The sequence below is a fragment of the Haliotis cracherodii genome, unplaced genomic scaffold (assembly GCF_022045235.1).
Source record: "Haliotis cracherodii isolate W230 unplaced genomic scaffold, xgHalCrac1.p SCAF_12, whole genome shotgun sequence".
Lineage (NCBI taxonomy): Eukaryota > Metazoa > Mollusca > Gastropoda > Lepetellida > Haliotidae > Haliotis > Haliotis cracherodii.
The window spans coordinates 39,506,693-39,522,397 of NW_027266267.1; the positions used below are offsets into that span (position 1 = coordinate 39,506,693).

Sequence of the window (15,705 nt, forward strand, 5' to 3'; positions counted from 1 at the left end):
GACACCAGATTGTTCATCTCTATAAAACGACTGTAATATTTTGCCCCTCTTTGAACTAATTCCCTGTTTGTAAAACAAGTTCCATAAAATAGGACGCTTTATAGACTTGAAAGCCTTAGAAAAATGAATGAAAGCAACGTAACACTTATCTGCTTTGTATGAGAGAAAACGTTGGACATTTTAATTTAAAGCAAGGCAATTGTCTAATGTTGAATACCAGAATCCCTTCTGGAAACCTGACTGACACTCAGATCCTTAAGTAACAGCCTCTAACATAAGATCGAAGTAATCACCTTGCTGACAACACTGGAATGACTAATGCTTCTGTAATTGTCTGGGTCAGATGAGTCACCTTTCTTAACTCATGGTATGATAATCCCCAATGGCACTTTTTTCATGCATACAAATACGGCTACATAGTGTCATGAGTATGTTTTATTTATTCACCTAAAGTATGATGTACTCCAGCTGATCTGTTGTCTTTGAGAGCATGAAACTGTCTTTTATCTTATCTCTGGTTATTGGATAGTCTTAAATGTCAACAGAAAAAAATGGATCAGTCAATGGTATTTGGTCAAGGTTGTATAAACACTTCAAAAGAGTCATCAGCTGACTATGGAGACGAAAAGTATTAAGGTGCGTCTTCTCGATGGTCTTGTCTGTACCGGCATAGGGCCCTGTGTTGGTTGCACAAATAAACGTGATTCTTTTTGACTGCGTAATTAAAAGCCTTTCAAAATACTTTGTGGTGATCACAGACTAGGCTCATTCGTGTCAGTATTACTCTTTGTTTTCTATCTGGAAAAGTATTTTCTAAAACAATCATTAATCTTGTACATTTACTTGCAGGCTTCATTCCATATGGGTTCTAACTGCCTTATAAATAATGAACACAATTCCTTGTTTACATACCCTGACAACATCATACCGATCCTCCGTACTGAAATCTTCAAATACGAGAGTGATCAAAGTCTCTCCTGCATCAATTGTGTAGACACAGTTCAGGTTGTTGCCATAATTGCTGGGGTAGTTTGGTGAGGAGATAGAGCCTGACGAACCTGTGTAGTCTTCCCCACATCCTGAAATAGATACAAAAAGAAAACAGCGTTATCACTGTCCCGAACATGAGCGAATGAGTGAATTGGGTTTATCACCACATTGAACAATATTCCAGTTATATATCATGGTGTGCCGGCCTGATGTGGGAGGAAAGCTCAAAGTCATAGACGTCTTACCACTTTGGTGAAACCCACCAGCACGAGTATGGTGCTAACAAACCTACAAACATGATCAGGGCGAACCGGGATTGAATCTACAATCTGTCATGCTCAGGGGACGCAACTCAGGGGACACCTTAGACGACTTGGCTACCCATGCCCACTGCCGCTATTAGATTTGAGTTTGTTCAGATAGTAGTGAATAATATGGAAGTTAATGTCGTATAAAGCCTTAAGAAGAGATAGAGACTAGGCTTTTTGTCATCTGATTACATTTGAAATTAATATTTACAAATGGCCCTTTCTCTGGAATTTAGAGCACCAACTTTCAAACTCAATCTTGACAAGCTTCTCTCAGATAAGTTTGCAGACTTTCATTCATGTAACTTCAGTAGTTTCTGAGAAAGCATGTCCCTATTTCAGGCAGTATTCATTATGTTGAAGAGCATAATAGAGAAAGGGCCATAAACAATAACTTAAGGCACCAATGTTCGAACTAATCTGAATATCGCAATCAGAGCCGAAATTTCATATCTCTAACCTAAGTAGGTTTTGAGAAAATTTGTCGTCGTTGAGAAGCCGTTCCTACATTCCCTACGTTTCTACATTCCCTGCCCCACTTCGTGGATAATGAGACTTGTGTGCATGGGTTGTTTAAAATGTATCACTTAATCAGGAAATAACAGAAATCCACGAAATTGAAAACATGGGAATGTAGTGTGTGAATGTGTAAAATGTACATGTGTATGCGTAAAAGATGGTTGCTGCATTGCCTCGGCGTACAGTTTTGCTCCATCGATGATCTAACTTGAAAGTATTGGTTAGTAACTATTAAGTAACTGAGGATGTACTACATGTCCCTCTTATGTGATAGAGATAAACTGTTCTCCGAAAATCTAATTCTGTAAAATGCTTAGGTAATCTCTGCACTTGTATACAGGAGACATATTTCAAAATTAACATAACATTTTTAGTTTCAACAAAATCTGTAAATGGCTCATTTCTGATAGAAATATGGTTAGACAGCTCCAGTCCGATCTACGGGGCTCACTGGAGATCCGTTTCAAGGCCAGAGGGATTGGACCTGAATCTTCAGAAGTATTGACTCAGCTTAAAACGGTATGAAATAAGACAATTGAAGTTGAGCTCATTGATGCCATCCCTACACCAAAAATTAAGACACAGTCCTCTACCAGCTTGGTCCCTCCTTCATTTGGGAGATAATGGTCTCATGGATGAGCTACGAATGGTGAGTTGGGATCTTACAAAATTTTACATGATGCCCTACATGCACATCATATTGTAAGATATTCTGCAGAGAGTCACATGGCGGGGTAAACCAGACGGCAGAGTGATAGAGTGCAAAGGAAGATATTTAACCGATTCGGAAGAAAGGTGCCCTAGACCTTGAAAGGCGTGTTTAAGGGAACAATGAAATTAACATAGCCCACAGGTTTCTTCAGACAGGTTGGCACCCACCTGTCAGACATTGGCAATGACATATTTGTTTACTCCTTTGAAGAGGTTCTTGAGGTATTTGCTGGTTTGTCCGCTCATTTCCAATCTTGTTTCATTTGTATTTCTGGTCTTAATTCAATGCGGAAAGAGCTTGCCATCAAGCAAGCTCAGTGGCGGAGGTCATGGCAGGCATAACACGTTTCTCACAAACTGTAAGTAAGTTGAACCTCAACGTACATGCTGCACCTCATGAAGTGTACCACAATCACAGAGGATGGCAGTGTATCTAATGACACAGGATTGACAGTAGCTTACGCCTCTGGTTGTGTTTAGTTACGGAGGATGAACTGTACTGTGTATATTCCAGGCAATTTGGTCATGATGTGTATTGTTCCAGCCCATTTGGTCACAATGTGTATATTTCCGACCTATCTGGTAATGATTTTGTAGTTACTCCTTTGCGTAATCTGTGAACTGTGTAATCACTCAATCACTCCGCGTGTATTGTTATGTAATAAAGCTGCGCCTGTATTTTGCCACTTAGTATGCTTCATGTTATCTTTTGAATTAATTCATTCACAATTAAACTAAACATGTACAAAATAATTTAGTCAACATGCATGTATAGTACACATTCTACAGTTTATATATGCCATGAAAAAAATAACATGACGTTTTAGTTTATTTACTGCCTGCGGGATAATATTATCGGTAGTTAGTTACATGTAAACAGAGAGTCATACTGTGTTCACGTCCTATTAATGTAGCACTGCCTACTGGTCAACCTTGCGCCAGGAGGACCCTGGTTCCTTGGTGTCTTTGGTGTCCAGGATTACTTTGGCTGAAACCACTTTTATCCTTGTCCTAGACCTTGTTATCAGCGTCACGAATTGATGCAGCTTTCCTACTCAGACTATTCTGTCTCTTCTTTAGCATGGCTGGCAGATCAGTTTCTCTTAGTAGTGTCCTGGCTCCAAAGACACCTTCCCGATCGGGCATATAGATGAAAATATTTATATGGTTATGGAGGGTGCTTTTTTTCTGATACTCTGATACAGGGAGATGATGTACCACCTGAAAGTATATTTTAGTTAATTGATCAGGAATGCCCGAAACACCAGTATTGTATTTTCTTCTGGGCATCTTAGAATAGAATAGATCAACAAGTTTGGCTTCTTGTCATGGTAACTGAATATGATGGTTTCTTTCAGCTGATAGCTTTTCACGTAGCTTCTTGATTATGGTATCGTGATTTGCAACGTCTTGTTTAATTTCCCTCACATTATCTTTCAAGACAGAAACGTCCCGTTTTAAAGAGTTATTTGAATCGCAAACTTCATCTTTTGTACTCACAAGCATTAACAATCTCCAAATGCTATCCATATTACTGTCAGGTAATATTCACAGACATATCAAAAGTCATAAGATTTGGCAAGTTCACAGAAATATATACAAAAGTAAAAATAGTTTACCCCACTTCCTTTGTTTTCTGATGTGTGTAGGTAGTATTCAATTTGTTCAGATTATCCATGAGTCCTCTGTGAGTCAGCAAACACGAGTTAGCAGCCAATCATGTGCAGCTGGAAGTCACCCACTGAACGTTTGATTTGTTGTGCCATCGAGGACACCGGAGACCTGAGTATTCATGGATAGTGCGCCTGAGGCAGATCCAATCCTGCATGTGTTAATACGCCTGCAGAATTGTCGCCCAAAACCAAAACGCCATCGCCTTCTTTGTGACCCCAGCTATACTTAGCTGCCAGGAGGATACAACCTCTTCCTCTACCTCCTGGAAGTTCTTGTCACTTTTCAAGTACTGTCTTAGAGCAAGCAATGGAGTCCAAAACTTATGATATCATGAACATGCGATCGTCACATAGTTCTTTATTTTTGGGCACATAATCCCATAAGAGACCCATGTGAATCTCAGCATCTGGGTTACGTCCAAAGCAAGTATTTCGCCAATACCAGCTACAGTAGCCAAGCGAATTGTTTTTAAAGTCAGTGCACGCTGACAATCAATTTGAAGATCTAAAACGTTCTGTCCAATGGACAACTGGAGTGTGTTGATCTCATCTTGTTTATGTAATGAGCCACTGAAATTTGGCTGTGGGGATCAGGGTTTGTTTCCTGTGATGTCTAGCAATATCACAGCCAAGAACATGTGGCTGCTGATGTTCAAATCTTGCCTTCGAGTCTGCCCATGTCAGCTCACCAACCTCTATGGCTAAAATATTGCCAATGTGACTTAAAATTTTAACTCACTCACTCAGTGATGCATCAACAAACAGGAGGTTTGCAAGTCTTAAAAAGAGAAATGGCTGGTGTTCAGAATGAATAGGGACGTGCCGGTATGCATCCTGTGCCATGAAATCCACCGGATGGATGGTTAGTGAGAGATGACATCCTGAAGTATGACAGAACAGCTGGCGAAAAATCTATAACTTGTGATCCATTCACATCCTGTTGAAATTCTTGGACACAAGCAATACCCTAGAGAAATAGCCTGGCGTAAGCTGGCAAAGAGGATTTTCTTACGCCACTTACTTTCCGAGAAGAATGGAGACGTTGGTAGCCAACAGGATGGCAGGATCCTTGAAGTAGTGGCAGACAGGGACATGGCCATGGTCAAAGGTCATGTTCCAAATATTAGACATGCTCACCACATATGCAGCTACCTGAATGGATGCTGATAACAAGTCTAAAGCGATGGCCATAAGTGCCTTGTCATTCAACTTGGTGTGTCCATTCTCCAAAATAGACCTCGCAGGGGAACTCAGATTCACATCAGGTTCTGGGAGAGAAGGTGCGGCCGGTGTAGATGATGTCATTGGCATAGAAGTTTCAGTCGGCAGGAAAGCCTAAGCCACCAAAGGAAGCATTCTTTCAGATGTTGGAAGGACTCAATGAAGCTGACTGTAAAACCAAAGGTAGCACTGATCCTGGAAAAGGGGTGGCTGATTATGCCGCAACTCAAAAGCTATAAAAATAGCATGTAGTTGATTTTGATTAACAATGCCAGCGGTATGACAAAAAGATTGATCCTATGTTTCATATACTACTCAAAATTTGATAAGGATCACTAGGTGATATGTGTGTAAGTTACCACAAACATAACAAAAGACATGACTCTGACTCAGAAACGTGTTTAATCATGTTATGAATGAAAATTCATGAACGGCATGAACTTGTATCAATATGGAATGTTTGAAATCTGCAAACACCAAAAGGCATTTCATTAAAAAATGTTAACAGCAAACAAGAGAAAGAATTACACAGTTATGAGGGATAGTCCATCATTACACTTAGTCGATGAAGTGTCAATATCGAGTATGACCTCCCCTTGCATAAATGACGGCCTGACAACGTCGAGATATGCTGTCAATAAGCACCCGGATGATCCCAATGGGGAGGTTGTTCCACTCTTCCACGAGGGCATGTCCGAGCTCTGCCAAAGTCGTGGGTTATGCTCTACGGCGTGAAAGGGCAACCTGCAGCATGTTCCAGACATGCTCAATCGGGTTCAAGTCCGGCGAGCGCGCTGGCCAATCCATGCGGACAATTGTCTCCTGCTCAAGGTACTGCTCAACCACCCTGGCGCGATGAGGACGGGCGTTATCATTCATCAGGATGAACTCAGGGCCAACAGCACCAGCGTAGGGTCTGACGTACACATCGAGGATCTCATCCCGGTACCTCACCCCCGTCATTGTTCCTCTCTCCAGGACATGAAGATCTGTCCTTCCATCTCTGTTGATTCCACCCCAGACCATGATGGAACCACCACCATAACGGTCATGTTCACTGATGTTGGCATTATGGAAACGTTCACGTTGTCGTCGCCACACCCGCTGCCTCCTGTCTGTAAAGTCCAAACAATACCTGGACTCATCGGTGAACAGAACTGGAACCCAATCGTTCTGTGTCCAAGTGACATGATCTTCAGCCCATTCCAATCGCTCCCGCCGGTGTCGAACAGTCAGGGGGATTCGGACACATGCCCTTCTCGAGTAGAGACCTGCATTGTGAAGACGATTCCGTATCGTCTGAGTGGACACATTCACCCCCGAGGCGTTCAGGAGGTCGTTACGTAGGCTGGTTGCTGTCCAGAAGGGATGACGTCGTGCCTGAAGAGCCACAAAATGATCTTGGCGTTGGGTTGTCGACCTCTGACGACCACCCCCATGTCGGTGTGCTGCTGTACCAAAATTTTGCTGTCGGGACCAGGCCCTGCTTACAACGCTCTGGCTGACGTTTAGTGCATTGGCAACGTCACGTTGTGAATAGCCAGCATCAAGCATTCCAATACATCTGCCCAGTTGTTCTGTCGTCAGGCGACGCCTTACACGTTGAGGGGGCATTGCGTAGATAAACGTAGTGTAAACACTCAATTGAGTTTACAGTTTCAGAATGAATCAGACACCGTTGCCTGATTGGAAATCGTGCAATGGTCGCAAAAGCATGAACTGTGATGTGAAACGCATTTCCCATGGCATGAAATGCACGTGCACGTGTGTTGGAGACGTTTTTGATTTCACTTGAACACAATATTGCCAGTTATGCAGTTATTTTGTTTTTTTATTAAGAAAAATATTTACGATCCTTATCAAATTTTGAGTAGTATATTTCAATGGTCAGGTAACATAACTGCATTATATTGCCAGCATTGGCTTGGTAGAGTGCAGCAACCACGTTAACCAGTCAATATGAGTTAATATGATCCACTTTACCACAGACCATTGAAGTTTCCTGTGTACGCTCAGTGTATGTTAACCCAGACTTCATCAAGGCACTGCATTGAATTGTCATCAGGTTGCAACTTAACAATGGCTTACAGGGACGATAGTGTAAAGGTTGTAAATATGACTTTAAACTTTAATGTGTGGGTACACTCCCTCCACATCCGCACCCGCCCCCGCCCCCACCCCTCAACGTTTGTGTGCATGCGTCTTATGTCTTGATCCTTTTAACATAATCTAATAACTATTTAGTTGTATTATTGACTAATATTTGTATGTTTTAAGGACATGATTCACATTAGTATGTTTCCATAAATGTACAAACAAATCCTAGCCCCGCCATCTGCCACCCCACGAGAATGTTATACAGAATGCAATTATAGAGAGTATCGATACAGGGATACTGTAACTTTGCCTCATATTATCAACTAAACATACATAAACTGGGAAGGGTGATATATATTATTAAACCATTTCCATTTGGAACGAGGGAAAAAAAGATCCAATCTATGACTATTGTCATAATTATAATTTATCATTGTGGTGTAAAATACTACCTTTGGCAATACGAACCCGCTCTTAAAACTTCGTACAGTGACGGACCGGCACCGTGGTGTAGTGGAAAGAGTTTCTGCCTTGATACCCGTACTTGTTAATGTCTCCCACATTTGACAACAGCTGTAAAAACTGTTGGTCCCACTTTCAAATTTTATATTCTGTATAACCAAACACATTGTTTGGTATTTGTATGTGAGTGTGCAATTCCCTTTTTGACTTGCACCATATGTTCCCGTGTTTTTCAGGTGAACAATTGACCTTCCTTTTCATGTGTTTGTGACGGGTGCCACATGTTTATGATATGATCGGTATCGTACAGTAGACAGTGTTATTAGCTGTTATTACTTATGAACATGAACATGATTTGATCGCTTTTATCAACACACACTGATGTGTAACTCACATGTTGTACCCCAGAAAAAAAATAATTATCCTGATAAATTCCAGATATTGCAGATTTCATTGCAACCTATTACCTGGTACATCTAATAAAACATAAATACTGACAGATCGGGCTTCATAAATCAAACAATCCTTTCTAATTGTTGTAACCATATAATCTATATGTGTAAAGCTCTCTCTCTCTCTCTGTGACATCTTGAGTTTTTCTTACCTAATTCATTTTGAAATTAAAACAGTTCACAACTTCAGATTAGGTTATGGAACATAATAAAACAAATTTATTACGCTGATGACAGAGTTCACAACGAACACCAATTACATCATACCATATTAAATGTCTTTTATTCCTTTGTGTATAGTATGTTAGATAAACTGCAAAAAGCGCTTATGAAATGCAGTCACTTCAGTTACCACACCATGTGACAATACTGTGTCTACATACTGAGAAAAGTACCTCTCTTTGTAACGAATCGTATTGATGGCTACGCATATTCCTCCATTGGGTTCCACTTTTTACTTTCATGAAAATAATGATTGTCACTTTGTTTTTTTTCTTTGTGGAGACTTTAACGCATGAGTGACCAACAGTAACAGCACGTCTGATCCGGCTCAACTCGAGGACAGAAGAATAAATGTTTATTGAGAAGGACCCAGGTATTTATAGGAACTGACCACTTCAATGTTCTTGTCGGTGCAAGTGCATCTGAAAAACTGTTAACACTTGACCTATTTCTAATTAAGATAATTAGTCTTACCCATATTTCTTTTCATGTCCCTCGTTACACTTGTAAAATCTCTGAAGAAAGTCTATTTTTTTTCGTTATGGGATCCAAAAGAAAGTAATACAAAGTTTCATTACGTTTGAAATACCCATGATATGGCCGATATTCAATCCCCGTTTATGTCCCAGTGAAGCAAATAGAGCGGGGTAGTTGTGAAGTCACATCATCCAAATATAGCCTCAGTCTACGTTTGCTGTAGATGTAGATCACAATAAATCTATCAAAATTGAGAAAAACACCTAACAGTAAAAAGACATTTTCTGGCAAACGTCATGAATGTATGCCATAAAGACTAATACTCACGGAGTAGTAATATTCCACAACATACAGTTGATACTGTTGCGTTTCAGTAAGTTCAGGCCAAAATGCTTATTAAGACAATGATTCCACAACTATTATATTAATCTCGTTGAGAAACATTCCAGCAAATGGAAAGCAATTGTCACATAATGAACATATTTTCTTATCAACGTTTTTGAAGAGCTAAGAGATCTTGCATTTAACAGGTATCCTAGTTATGGTTATAGTTATGGAAACATGCAGTGTGTTCGGGCAGTGGTAATTCCATCAAGGCAGTGTTAGCTTTGTTTTTGTGATGAATGCAATATATTAAACTCCAAGATCATACAGACATGCACTGGCCAAATTCAAATAGGAAACACCTTTACCAGGAGACACTTGCATTTGTGACAATACACTTTTACATCTCTTACTAAAACAATAGACTTGTGCTTCTGAATAATATGTGATGGTGAATTCCATATTTTACATCACTGCCTTTTCATGCAAATAATACAAATTTGTTCTGATCATGATTTCATGTTTTTCTTCATCACAAATAGAGGTTTGATGTTCAAAACTTAAAATTAGTAAACCAGTTATGAAGAACAGGTGATGTATATCCTTCTGCACAGATGAAGCCAGATACTTAAACAAAGTATTAACAATGACGTTTGTGGTAAAGCATAAAACATCAACGCCAGAGAATAACAAGTCTCGATTATCCACCAAAACATATTTCATTCGGTGCAAAATGCAACATAGTGATGAAAATAGTATGAGTGGAACACGGAAAATCAGTGAAGATACCAAGTATTCGCGAAAAGGAAAGCATACCCTACCCTACCGGTAGCAAGCGCCCCTCACACAATTTGCATAAGAAAGTATGTGTGTTTTGCCTGACACGACACATCCGTACTATGCCACCCGGCGGCGGCATGTAAACAAAGCAGACAATCAAGTGATGGACAAATAGAAGAAAGAAACATATGCCTGGTGCGCAGGTTGTTTTTTAATTTTGATTATTGTGTTAGACAGTTACCTCTGATCATATTGATATTTAAATCATTATTGCATAGTGTCCTTTGCTCGGTATCAATCGAGGACATTATCTTAATTGATAACATCTTGTCACATAACAGTTTGTGTGAGTGAGAGAGTGAATATATTTTAGGCTGCCTTTATCAATATTCAAGTAATAATGAGGCGGGGGACACCAGAAAATGGGCTTCATACATTGTACCCACATGGGGAATCGTACCCGGGTTTTCGGCGTGGCGAGTGAATGCCTTAACCAAAAGGTCTGATACCAATTTGATATCTAAATAAGGGCAATACACAAAATAATACCATCAACATAAACCTGCTATATATATATATCAGATTCTCACAACTGGCAGTACTGTACCTGATTTAACTGTTCAAAATATTTGTGCTTCATCAATATTTCCAAATTCTGTTAGACACTTATACGCACAGAGTAAATCCTGTTTTGTGTGTGAAATGAAAACTGTTTGAGGGAATATGATTGAAAGAACGTATCAGTTTATGGATTCCAAATACATTTAATCACATTATAACAAATAGCATTGTACAATCAGTTGAGTCATATACTTACGTATGACATCAAGCACCTGTCCACAGTCAGACATCTGATCCCCTCTAGAGCCTGGTGAACCCCTGTAACATCTGTAGACACCATGGTCAGAATTCCACACAACATCATACAGCAGGAAACTGAACACACCAGATCCTGACGAGTCAATGTTTCCAGTAAACTCTGCTCTTGTCCTGTACGTGCTAGTGATGTCCACCTTGTTGTAGTTGGTCACACGGAACAGAGTATCTGATGAATAACGTCTCACAGTAAACTCCCTGACAGCAGGCTGGGGTAGTCTCCATGACAAGGTTGCATTACTTCCTTGACGAGCATATACCACTGCACCAGCTGAAACACAACACACCGTCTGTACTATTGGGGAGTGGTTAATCAACCAACTGAACATCAAAATTACTCGGTTTGTCTCATTTTGCTGTTCTGCAATGTAACATTTAGTGATACTAGATCACAAATATCCAAAAAACAAACACAAAAACTTACTTCAGCACATTTTTCAACATAGACACTTTCTCACAAGTTGTTGAGAGAGATGGGAACTTGTTAGGTTTAATTACTGCAAATTGCATTCGATTTCCTGACACCAAATGTTCTCAAATAGGTCAAACTAATACTTTTTTTTATAATGTTACAACTGGAGAAAGAATATGTTCATGCTTATTTGCATACATTCACCTTATACTCAAAACACAAAATATCCTGTTCAGTTTCTTGTTTCTTTCTATGACCATATCTATCCCGCCTTTAATGTTTAGAATGACACACAACTCTTAACTCCTCTCTTTTCTTAGAAATCCTAAAGGATACTGGTGTGAAATAAGGCTTATTATGGGGCCACTGATGCTTAATTCATTTTCATTCCCCATTAGAGAAGATCAGCAGGACAGGCAATATCTATTGATATTTTATTTAATATATCTAGGATTATATTTCATATGATCATTTGAAAGTGTGTGTTGTTCGTTTGTTTTTAACGCCGCACTCAGCAATATTCCAGCTATATGATGGCGGTCTGTAAATAATCGAGTCTGGACCAGACAATCCAGTGATTGATAACATGAGCATCGATCCATGGAAATGGGATACGAGGATATGCATCAATCAAGTCAGCGAGCCTGACCACCCGATCCCTCTTACGACAAGCATAGTCGTCTTTTACGGCAAGCATGGGTTGCTGAAGGCCTATTCTGCCACAGATCTTCACAGGTTTCATATGAAAGAGGAGAGTGATAAATGTGCAAACTGTGCTCACTATTCAGTACACAATGGCATAGAAGAAAGATATGTTATGATATTGGTTGGCTAAATACACTGGGTTTTTTTTCATTGAGATTAGAATTGATTTTTTCACAAGTGACATCTACCATACTATTCAACGTGTTTTGGTCTTATTTACTTCTCATACAAAGGACTCCAACATGAGCCCGTTCGGAATCAAACCACTTTCAACAGGACTCACATATGAGATTTTAGAAACTTATAAAACAAAGGAAAACAAAGCTTAATAGGGAAACTAGACTAAAAACGGTCTGTCGTAGGACATCAAAGGATATTCAAAGCATAAACAATTTTAACAAATGATGACGTACGAACGGCGTTAGAGAATAGTAATACACTACTGCCTAGAAGTTCATCCCCCTAACACGCGTTGAGAACGCGTGTAACACGCATGTGACACGGGTGCTCAACGGGTTGCACACGCGTGGGTCACTCTTGCACACGCGTGTAACACGGGACCGGGTTCCAGTTGAAGTTGACAAATTTATCAAATGAATAGTGAGATAAAACAAAACAGTGAGATGTGAATTTTGAGTTAATGAGCGGCCATTAAGCTGTGTTCACCAGACCATAAATACAAGGTCGGCCGTCTTAATTGGTGTTCGGTTGCTAGACTTTAATGGCATAAACCATTCCACGAGGGTGCGGTCTAGCCATTGTGGCTAGCCGACAGTAGAACAGTAGTGAATTTAGATGCGAGTTTATTGCTAGGGGACCCCCCGTGTTGACACGATTGTCGCGGGTTGGTAAATGTTCGCCATTAATAAAATGATTGTTTGTGGATTGCGAACATATTCATGAGTCATTCCACTTGACTGCAAATATAAGGTTTTTCGTTCGCCAAATTTATGCTTTAGACAGTACAATTATGATATAGCCGTCACCACTACTAATGTCTTATTATTTCACGTAGGAATATGTCCAATTTCCCCACACCCCACTTTCTGTTTTGTATTTTGAAAAAAAAATAAAAGAAAGTTTTGTTTGGGACACTTTTACACTAATTCTAAAAGGATGTTGGAAATGAATATGAACAGCTATGTTGTCTGACTGTTGAAAGAATTTGAGATCTTCACAATCACCGGGTGTGACCATGTAGATAGAATCTCGTTACGGTTCGTGATTTTTACATTTGCCCAATGACCAAACGTAACAGTTTATTATCAGAGGTTGTGAGTATCTATATCATGTAGATAGGATGTCTTTAGGATTTTAATCCTTCTCTCAGAGGCATTTAGAAGTTGGAGTACTACGTTATGATAAGATTTATAGATTTATGGGTGATTTTAATCCTTTCTTTCTCTGTGGGTAATCCTTTCACGTTGATAGGATGAAGTCACTCAACCAGGTCATGACAATGGTTATGCGCAAGGCTCGGGATCGCGAAAAGATCACTAGAGGTGTTGATGGAGGCTGGACATGCTGCATGCAGCATGTATGCGGGAACGGGAACCTCGTCTGTGTTTAAATCGGTATTAAAACCTTGATATACAAGGGTACGGCAACCACAAGGCTACGCAAGTCACAGGTGCATTTGTCTATTTACAATGAAGTTATTTGGCGATCCCAGTACACTCATTACTCGTCACTGCAAGTTCCTTTATTATTTAAATTTCAGTGAACGGAGTTTATACACATGTTAGCTTTCATAGGAAGTGATGGATACTTGTAAAATCCTCCGTTGAGTTTACTCACTAACTACCCTGAGCGTTTTTGGCATGACATCTTTTCTTGTATAAACACAGAAACGATGCTCACTCACTCACTGTTAATTTTCTGCAGTTTGCTGGCAAAGTGGGGATAAACCTCAGTGTCAAAGACGATCAAACTTAGTTCGAATCCTTGTTTATATGACATCTCCCAAATGGGGACATTTTCATAAACTTGGCAAGTGATGATGAATTTTTATATTAATATTATTATAGTTTATGAAATTGTTAATAAAACTTTAATAAAATTGTGCTTCACTCTCACGAAAAATATATTGTCAGTGAGTAAATTTATATGTCACGTTACATCAGCATTTTTCAGTGATATTGGGACTACATGAAACATGGCTGGTTTTACATTTCTGATACAGGTGCTTGACTGACTGAGCAGTTCATGATCAATTAGATATGTTTAAATCAGTCACGTGTGCAACAATAGATGAATAAGTTGATACATTTGGACCGCAGTTACCGATTAACAAATTAAGACATAGAGACAGGGAGGAGATATATAACCAAACCTATGGCCCTGTTGAGACAGTTGACAGTTAGAAAGTTGGATTAAATGACAGTAACTAATTTGAACATTCCCGAGTAATATCATAAAATACATCATAACTCATAACAGTCCGAGAGACAGCTTCCAGCCATATACTAATATTGAAGGGACAATCGCTTTTGACAGTTTAAAAATATACTCACCTTAAGGTGCTTGGCAAGTCAAAACTGATATCCCTGAATATGTTTTTTAGGTTTGACAGCAACTATGCTTGTGGATTTCAGAGATACACATGATTTGTTAGCTAGATGTTATTACAATAGGCGAAAATGTCTTAAAAGTCCACAGTTTGTTTTATAGTACAAAAAGTGTGTTATAGATCTATCAACGTTTCCTTTTATTGAACATAATATTTGAACTATATTGCTGTAAGCTGTAAATAATCTAGCCGCCCCATGTACGTAACTTACATATATTTATGTATGACCAGAACAGCAAATAAAGTTATGGTAGATAAGTACCTCGGAGATTTAACGTGCGCTTTCCGACATAAGCCTATCTCGCACACGGGGAAGCACTTATACTATTAGGGTAAAAAAGCGTAATGATTAAATAAAGAAGTGCAACCCCCCAAAAATATATAAGTTTACAGCCTATTCTAATAAAGTTAAGCCGGTTGGGGTTTGGCTGGGTGGGAGTGGGTGATAAAAGAATATTCAATAATATGGAAAAGTTGGGGGGAGGGGGGGGGGGGGGGGAGCGTGGGAAGGCACGGCGTCGGCTGGCGAGCGTGTGTGGCCAGAAGTCTAGCGGCGGTATCCTTGTTGTAGTCTCTTGGTCAGCTTCTCATCTTGGGTCTGCCTCACCAAGCGTAAGAAAGCATTGTACATGTTCTGATAAACCACACTGATGCAATTAAGCAAATGAATATTTGCTGTGGGCAAATATCTACTTTATATATATATATATTGGTGGATATGAAGCATTCTAGTTAATTGTGGATACACTGGGCAGACAGAATTGTGTTTATTTCCAGGCCATCCTGATCGTCGTTTACTACTATAAGGTGTATGGTTGGAGGCAAGATCAAAGGCGCCGCACAGCATTTATTAGATAACAGACGGGGTCGTCCGTTTCCCTTTGAACAACTACCCCACCCTGTCTGT

At 39.7% G+C, this 15,705-nt stretch overlaps 1 protein-coding gene and 1 pseudogene across 1 annotated transcript in view; one reads left to right on the forward strand and one right to left on the reverse strand.

Annotated features, from left to right (window-relative positions):
* LOC139457375 (scavenger receptor cysteine-rich domain-containing protein DMBT1-like) overlaps positions 1-15,705 on the reverse strand; it is a 75,933-nt gene that overhangs the window by 10,301 nt on the left and 49,927 nt on the right. The window contains exons 4-5 of the mRNA XM_071238781.1: positions 11,054-11,383; positions 913-1,079 (exon numbers count right to left, since the gene is read on the reverse strand). Of these exons, the coding sequence (XP_071094882.1) occupies positions 913-1,079; positions 11,054-11,383 (497 nt within the window). The remainder of the gene's footprint in view (positions 1-912; positions 1,080-11,053; positions 11,384-15,705) is intronic.
* Positions 1,512-2,870, forward strand: LOC139458007 (uncharacterized; annotated as a pseudogene).